The 9,017-nt window shown below is 32.4% G+C and overlaps 1 protein-coding gene across 1 annotated transcript; it reads left to right on the top strand.

Moving 5' to 3' along the window:
* Positions 1-6,766: 6,766 nt before the first annotated feature.
* On the top strand, positions 6,767-8,634 carry LOC131659555 (transcription factor GAMYB-like). Its single transcript, XM_058928730.1, has 3 exons — positions 6,767-7,222; positions 7,509-8,382; positions 8,507-8,634. The coding sequence occupies exons 1-3, from the start codon at positions 6,767-6,769 to the stop codon at positions 8,632-8,634; spliced, it is 1,458 nt and encodes a 485-aa protein (XP_058784713.1).
* Positions 8,635-9,017: the final 383 nt, after the last annotated feature.

The following is a 9,017-nucleotide window of genomic DNA, read 5'->3' as shown; positions in this document are numbered from 1 at the left end:
TTCATGAACCACATTTTAAATAAATTGATGAATGATACATATTTGAATTCGTGATTAAATTCTACACAACTTTCATGTTTAGATTATTTGAATTGGTTGAGAAATGAGGAGGTTACATTTTCTGAAAGTCCATTGATCTCGAGGTTGAAGATGAAGTGGAAATATGGTTTTCGAAAGCTTTTTAAAATATATTTATTGGTTTACAACTCTAACACTAGATGTATAACCACTCTAGTGGTAGAGCGCGCGCCTTATTGTCACCTTGTGGCCTTTGGTATAGGGTTCAAATCCCCTTTGCCCCAGACCCTTTTGAATTGTTTTACTTTTACATTATTCACTTGTTTTCAATATTTTATCAATTGAGTGCATTGTTTAGACACCACTAGCGCGTGGTTTGATGGTTAGAACTTTAAGTTGTGATATTAAGCTCCTGGGTTCAAGACCCTTTGGTCGCAAAACAATCTTTTTATCACTAATTTTTTATTCATTTTCTTTACAACTTCACCTATTTATTTTACCTACCAAATTAATTTATTTTTGCATGATTTTTTGTACACTTCTTGTTTATACTATCTATTTTAAAAATATATTTTAAAATCCAAAAAATATTATTTATTTTATCCCTTTTAAATTAAATCAAAACTAGTACTTTTTCATACTTTTAAAAGACCTTTTGTCAAATATTTTCAATTATTTCTTTTACCAAATTAATTGTTTGTGATTATGTTATCCTAATATAGTTGAGGTTAGCTTCTCTTGAAGATAATAACATGATCCCCATTGTTTTCTACCTAGGGTTTAGTTTGTTAATAAATGAATGAATTTTGTTTATACACTAAAACTTTAAAATTTTGATCCATGATTCTTTTCTTTGATTTTGATACTTCACCTTGTTAATATTTACTTGTATATAAATACCATGATCAATACTCGATATACATGTCTATAACATGATAAAATCCACCATACTTTTAACTTTTTAACCTGTGTGATTAAATGTTCATAAGAACAAAATGTTTGTCTTTTATCTTGTCTGTACTTAACATACATTGATGTTTGTCCTTCCTTGTTTGATTGATCATACATTGATAGTCTACTTGTGTATATATTGATTGATCCATGTGCTTCTATCATATATCTTTATCATATACTTTTTATCTTGATATATATATATATATATATATATATATATATATATATATTAATGATTAACCATATATACTTATATACGTGTTCATATACGTCATACTCGTAGATAAATGATATGATTAACACCAAGGTATGTCCCCCTCATTCATGATCCTTGTACTTAAGTTTACTTATATACATTGATGCTCTTGTATATACCTAACATGCTTTGACCTTGATCATAATACATGTGTTCAAATCGCATATGATTATCCTTAATTCTTGCTTGAGATGTATGATTCCTCATTGTTATTGCTTGTAATCCAAAGGAATGAGATAGTATTGAAAAAAGCTGTCAAGGTGCTCACCTCTTTTACTTTATGATTTGTATTGTTAAAGCTTAACGCTCCCTGTTTTAAACCTGACTTTGTATTGTTAAGGCTCAACCATTTTTTAAATCAACCATGCTTTGTATTGTTAAAGCTTAGCATGTCACCCTAGCCTTGTATTGTTAAAGCATGACTTCTTTTAAAAACCCGATTTGTATTGTTAAAGCTTAGCATTCCAAAAACCCTATTTTGTATTGTTAAAGCTCAACACCCAAAAATATTTTTGTAACTTTGGCTCTTTATTTTCCTTTTGAGGGGAACTACAAATGCTCTGAATTCTCTATTGCACTTAAGGGGTAAGTAGGCACAAGATGCGATGTCTTGTCAAGCATAATAAAATTATTTTCTCACCATCCCATTATATTTCACAAAACAATAACAATAACAATAAATCAATAATGTATATTTTCAAAGAGGTTCCTGAAGAGTACTACAGTTTTGTGATGGATTCTAATACCTTTCCCATGCATAACCAACCCCGAACCTAAAATCTCTGTTTATTTTATTAGTTTTGACTTAAAAAACTTCTTTGGGTTTTAATTTGTTCTTTCATATTTCCTTTGGAAATAATAAAGCGCAGTGACGACTTTCACTAAAATACGAGTTGAGTCAATCCAATGGCCTCAGTCTTAATTTTTCACCGCCATAAAAAAGTGGCGACTTAACTAGGAATACTACATTATCTATAAGATGGTTGAGCCTATAAATATATATATATATATATATATATATATATATATATATATATATATATATATATATATATATAGTTATTATTGTTGTTATAATTGCCATGTGAATACTTGTTACTTTTGTGGGTGTATTGATGATACTTGTGTGGTCAGATAGGATGTATGGAATAGTCATGTTGATCTTGAGGGAGTAATCATGAATAAATCAACTTGAGATCCACCACTCAGTGGAGGTCTCTTTGAAAGCAATATCTGTTGACCAAGTAGTTGGAAAGACATCGTTATTTTTTTAAAAAGCCTGACAAGCTAGGGACCATTAGAACCCTTTTACCCTTTTTGGAAGTAGTGCAGAAGCTATGATAGAGTAATCCTAAAATAGTTGTTACGCGATACTACACTTGGATGAAGTTCTCTTGGGGATGTTATTGGCAAACGAATAATCGTAACACTAAATAATGTCCAAAGGAGGATTCATGATTCCAAGAGCCTTTTAGAATATTGTTCTGCAGGTACAAAATAACCATAGTACATACCTTTTGGGATGGTTAGATCCATGACTCCATGCTCGTGACGTTAACATTTAAACCCCATGTTCTTACTATGTTTGTATTGCATACATTCATGTATAAAAATCTTTTAAACCAAAAGTTTATTTTTCAAGGAATTTAAAAAGAATATTTTTAGTAAACATCATAGGTATTTCATGGATCCTGAAAGAAGAAATACTAAGAGGTACACTTTCAAGAGTCCAAACATTAAAGAGATAAGAATGCTAGGGTCTTTGGCTGTCAGTCCTAAGGACTTTTGTGACAAGTATGGACGGATGTTATCTCTCTTAGGGACCAACATGAAGGAAGAAATTCTCACTATATTGGTTAAATTCTATGATACTTTGTACCATTGTTTCACCTTCCCAAATTATCAACTTTTACCAACATTGGAGGCTTATGCTAGCAACACTGGTTTGCGCATCACTAGCAGGATTCCCTTTACCGGGTTAGAAGAGAATATCAAATCTCATGACATTGCAAGGTTCACTCACTTAAGGAAGTCTGAGATTGAAGAAAACTTGGTCACCAAAGGAGGAATGTTAGGGTTCACTACTCAGTAGCTGATAGGGAAAGCTCATACATTTTCTGAAGAAGGAAGCATGGATCCTTTTAAGGCTATCTTTTCCTTACTCATCTATGGTTTGTTCTTGTTCCCAAATATTTACAAATTTGTTGATATGAATGCCATCAAAATATTCTTGAAAGAAAACCCAGTTCCTACCTTGCTTGGGGACACTTAATATTCCATCCACTTAAGGAATGCCTATGGGAAAGGGATGATCACTTGTTGTGCACCTTTGTTATATAAGTGATTCATCTCTCATCTGCTAAAGAATGCTGATTTTTGGGACCTTAAGGAAGGATAAAGGTGGTCTCAGAAGATTATGACTCTTACCAACACATATATAGTATGGGCTGACAATTATCTCTATAGGATAAGACCTTGGATAGTTGTGGGGAGTTTCCTTATGTACCTCTTCTTAGTATAAAGGGAGGCATTAGTTACAGTCCAGTTTTAACTCGAAGACAATTTGGTTATCCTGTGAACTGTAAACCAAAGAATATTGTGTTGGAAGCTCTCTTCCTTCAGGAAGATTTGGACACCAAAGAGCTCAGAGAAAGGGTTGCTCATGCTATCCAAAAATTGAACCAACCTTTGTCGTAAGTAATTTAAATGGATAAAATAACAATAATAAAATCAACATAAAAAGAGTTAGACACACCAAAATTATTAGCAAATCTCCGATGAAATAACCTCTAAATTTTCCATACTCATCTGCACATGTGGAGTGGCCAAGCTTAAGGGTACCTCTAATTTATTTTTTTTATCAAAATATTTTTATTATTTTATGCTATAAACAATAAGTATAGTAAAATATAAAAATTATTATTGGGTTATTACCATTTTATCCCTTGCCATATAGGTCATTTTTGGTTTACCCTCCTATAAATTTTTTTTTTGAAAAATAACCTTGTCATTTCAAAATACTAACAATTTAGCCCCTAAAGTCAAAATCCGCAAGTTTCCTGCAAATTTTGACTTTAATGACTAAATTGTTAGTTTTTTAAATGACAAAGTTGTTTTTCAAAAAATATTTATAGGGATAAACCTGAAATGACCTATATGACAAGGGGTAAAATGGTAATGACCCATTATTATTTATTAATAAATTTAACACTACTATCAAATTTCTTAATTCATGTGATTTTCTTAGAAACCAAAATAGTAAAAATTTAAACTTATAGTTATTACTATTATATTGTTATGTAATTTAAGTCCTTAAGGCCCATTTGGTGAAACAAAATGTTATGTATTATATTCTATCTCAATTTAGTGTTTAATGACACAATATGATATGATAAGTTAATTCTGAAATTTATCCTATCATATTTCATTAGTTTAAATTTTTATCTTGAATATGAGCTGGACTAGAATCCGACAGGATAAAAGATAAGAAAATAATTTACTAATTTATCTTTATAAAATAAAATTTAAAATAGATTTTTTTTTGGAGTCAAAGTAAAATTTCTTAATATCTAAAAACAGTTAGGTACATCTGATCGCTAGGATCCAAGAAAAACAAGTAAAACTACATTAAGCATAGCTAAGAACATGTGTGCTTAGTTTTCTATACATGCTACATCTCATTTTTACGTTGTTAATCATCAAATCCATCAAATTAGGAAGGCTTGTGAGAAAAGTTCATATCATTTATACCATCTCATAAATTGTCTCCATTAGTGCAAACTTCAAAAATTGTCTTTTAAAACCTTTTTTTCTTAGTCTCCATGATCATACAAACCACTTTTCTTGACCAATCACGTGGTTGTCTATCAATACATAACCAAAGCAAAATAGTCTCCCAAACATGTTGGGTAATTCTGCATTCAAAAAATAAGTGATTTATACTTTTCTCAGAGCCGTCTCAAACTTTTGAGAGACTCTGTGTAAAAAGTTAAAGTTATCTTCAGTTGAATCGTGAAATTTTTTAAGAGGCGTTATTTAAGCGTAAATTAGCCGTGGAATATATAACCGGATGCCCTATTTGCTATAGCTTAAATATGAAAAAAGTGTGAGGCCATGTGTTATAAATCGCCTTGTGCGCCCTCAAAAATGGCCCTAACTTTTCTCTTTTTTACAGAAGCAACACAGTCCGTCCAAATTAATATCAAACTTGATTAATCTATCTCTAGTAGGTATCTTCCCCATTAAACATCCAAAGTGTGAAGATCACCCGAGGCCGTGTATAGCTATTGAAAAGCATTCTTTTCCAATTCACTTGAGGTTTGGCTCCTCTGAGCTCTTTACGCATGTTTCCAGTTTTGTATTTCCTTCTTTGGACAGCTTCTCACCAATAAGTGGTTCCATAAACAAAATCTCTAACATGTCTATATTATATCATATACACCAAACGAACCTTAAATAGATTAGACGTGAGATATTTATAAAGACTTAGTTCTTCAATTCAAAACTTAAAAGTAAAAAAATCCCGCTAACAATTAATTTGATGAAACCAGTGGGAGTTTTTTCACACAAATTATATAAGTCTTGTACCATGCCCAAAATATTTTAGCTAATAAATTAGAAACTCCTCCAAATATTTTATCACATAGACGAAATACTTCTATAGAAAATAATTTATAACCTATAAATTCATATAATTAAAAATATATTTGTTTGATTTTAATTTTGAGAATAATTTATGTGAAAATGCAGTGATAATATAAAATAATTTTGTGCTGTCAGCTAATGACGATCATGTATTCTGTCAAATCAAATTAAAAATCTTAAATAATTTATATGACATGAATGATATATTTTCATTTGAAAGTGTATGTCCATTAAACTCATAATTGATATAGACATAAAATTCATTTTATAAATTTTTAATACTAATATTAAAAATAAATAAACACTTGGAACAAATTATTAAATAATTCCCGCCAATATTAATAAGAGTATTTCAAAATTGGTAACTAAGTCAAACGCTTACTATTATAAATATCCTAAGTACTTCATTAAATAATCGCCAAAATTAACCCTAATCAGTCCCAAAAAAAACCCTAATCAGTGTCAGTTTCAACATTTCCCTTCCCTCCAGAATAATCAGTTTCAAAATATCAGGTGATCACTCAAATCACTTCCTAAAGATTTTTGAATTTCTTTATTTTTGCCATTTCGGTGTTTCCAATTTTGATCTTTTTGTTTCAAATCTCTTTGCTTTTTCATTTTCCCCTTGTTTTGATTTCATGTAATGGTGTTTGGGTGATTCATGATTTTTCTTTGTTGCAACTCTATGAAGAATCCATTGATTTCATCATGTAATGGTGTGCTATTGTTTCTTTCTATTTAGTTTTATTCCTTGTTGAGAAATTCTGCTTCATTGTTTCAAGAATAGTAATGCTAAGGTTTAATTCAAGACTTTTGTAGTTAATTGTTGTTTTCACTTGCTTAATTATGTGCTAAACTATTCAAACTTTGTTAACTTTTTAGATATATTGAATCATGAGTAGCACTTCGACGCCAAAACGTAAAAATTCATCATTATCATGTGGGGGTGATGGTGGCAAAAAGCCAAAGCGTAGCCGGTTATTATTACCTATGGAAGAAGCTGATCAAAGAGGTAACGCGGAAGGAGGAGAAGGTACTCCAAAGGAAGGTAGCCGGTCATTATTATCGGGAGATAACGGGGGAGGAGGAGAAGTTGCTCTGAAGAAAGGTCCGTGGACAAGGGAAGAGGATGAAATTTTGGTAGATCATATTAAGAAGTATGGAGAGGGAAAGTGGAAGGCAGTCCAGAAGAATTCAGGACTTGCTCGCGATGGGAAAAGCTGTCGTCTACGATGGTCGAATCACTTGAGGTCAGGACTGAAAAGGGGTGCATTTACTGCTGAAGAAAAACACAAAATCCTTGAGTTCCACTTTCTGAAGGGAAGCAAGTGGACTCAAATGGCTGCATTGGTTTGTAATAACTTAACTTCTTTGTTTGCGTATATCATGTTAATATTAATGTTTAGATGAAATCTTATCCATATAGTTGTTTGCATCTGATATCCTGCATTTATGACATTGAGAAGAATTGAAAAATAAAAAGGAATTTCTTGTGGAATACGATACCATTTTTCTCAATATGAATGCATCTTCAAATAATGATTCGGACAAATCTTACATTTGATCATCGAGCTTGTTATTTACTTGTTCTTTCGAGTATATTTACCTTGCTTAACCCTCTTACTTTTCTTTTCAGTTGCCGGGACGTACCGATAACGAGATAAAGAACTTTTGGAACGCAAGATATAGGAAACGGCAACGAGCAGGCTTACCAATCTATCCTAACGAGATAACATCTAAATATTCGTTTAATGGAAGTCAAGAAAGTGCTGACACATTGGCAAATGAACCCAGCCAGCATGATGAAACAGAAAACTTCAACTTGGATATAACTGACTTGGACCTTAAATATTTCAAATTCCACCCAGATATGTTGCCGTCATATTTTGACACACAAGATTACAAACCAATAAGTGACTTGGTTGGACGGTGCTCAGATTCGTCTCATAATACCTTACCCATGCATAGAGCAGCAGTAGTGCGGCGCAGATATTTGAACAGTAGCAGTAGTGCTGCTGTCCTGGAAGTATTTGATCAGTATGGCAAATATCCTATATTGTCTACTCCATGTGATCCGATTCTTAACACATGCCTTCTTCATGGATATGATAATCCTATAACTGGTTTTCATGCCGCGTCAAATATCTCTTCTTCTGAGCCCATATATGGGTCCATGAGTTTTGAGCTCCCTTCATTCCAAAACTCACAGACTCAACAGTGTACCTGGAGCGGCATGTATGTGCCGCCACTTACCTCATTTGAGTCTGCTGACACGCTGGTTCACGCTCCTCTGATTGAGCCTTGTCCGTCCGTTCCAGTTTCTTCGGATTGCAGTCATTTAATTGATTCATCAGTATACTACAATTCAGATCAAAATTTGCAAGGCGCAAGTATTGATTCATTGCAAGCAAATACTGATAGCACAGCTCCCAATGAAGCAGACATTAGTACACAATGGAATGGAAGCAACTTCTTAAGATGGACCCGCCCCGAAATTGAAACCACTCAGAGTTAGCAACTTAGCATCTTATTTTTCAATACCGTTGCCATTTCAGTTGTAATTATGAACTATCATCACCTATTATTTAAGGGATTCCATTTCACTAATTTAGTTCTTCCAATTGTGTTTGGCAGATTATGATATTTACGGCGGTGCATTTAATGATCAGCTTCCAGCTTATTGTTCTTTTGGCGAAGAAGATAATTTGAATCAGAAAGAGTTGGCGCTTCCAGATGCTGTGCTTGACTCTGGCTGGCATTGAGTATAAATGACGATCAATGTGTTGTTGTAACTTGTGTATTTGCTTGATCAAAATTTTCCTGTTCTGATTAACATTCATCATCTTATGATTAGATTTTTTCTTTTTCCATTTGTCTAATTCTCTGAGATTTCAATATGTTGAATGTTATGAACATGGTGTGTCCATTATATATATCATGTTGTCGGTTGTCTCAGTACACATAGTGTTTGTAGAACTGTGTCATGTGTTTTTTTGTGTGTTCAAAATTAGTTTATGGATTTTGTTATATGTTTGATCAGGTAACTATGTAATGGTCAACTGATATGAATTTGAAGGATGATATTGTGAAATTATGATACTTTTGAGTTTTCTAGTAGTCTGAGTCATATGGTTCTGTTTTACTA

Source organism: Vicia villosa, linkage group LG3 (genome assembly GCF_029867415.1).
Source record: "Vicia villosa cultivar HV-30 ecotype Madison, WI linkage group LG3, Vvil1.0, whole genome shotgun sequence".
NCBI lineage: Eukaryota > Viridiplantae > Streptophyta > Magnoliopsida > Fabales > Fabaceae > Vicia > Vicia villosa.
The sequence above is the reverse complement of the archived record's forward strand: the minus strand, read 5'-3'. Positions and strand labels throughout refer to the sequence as shown.

Bases quoted from the DNA above. Each gene is read 5' to 3' on its own strand.
- LOC131659555 (XM_058928730.1), top strand. From the start codon at position 6,767: ATGAGTAGCACTTCGACGCCAAAACGTAAAAATTCATCATTATCATGT. The intron at 7,223-7,508 runs GTTTGTAATAAC...TTTTCTTTTCAG, and splicing joins GGACTCAAATGGCTGCATTG to TTGCCGGGACGTACCGATAA. The intron at 8,383-8,506 runs GTTAGCAACTTA...TGTGTTTGGCAG, and splicing joins CGAAATTGAAACCACTCAGA to ATTATGATATTTACGGCGGT.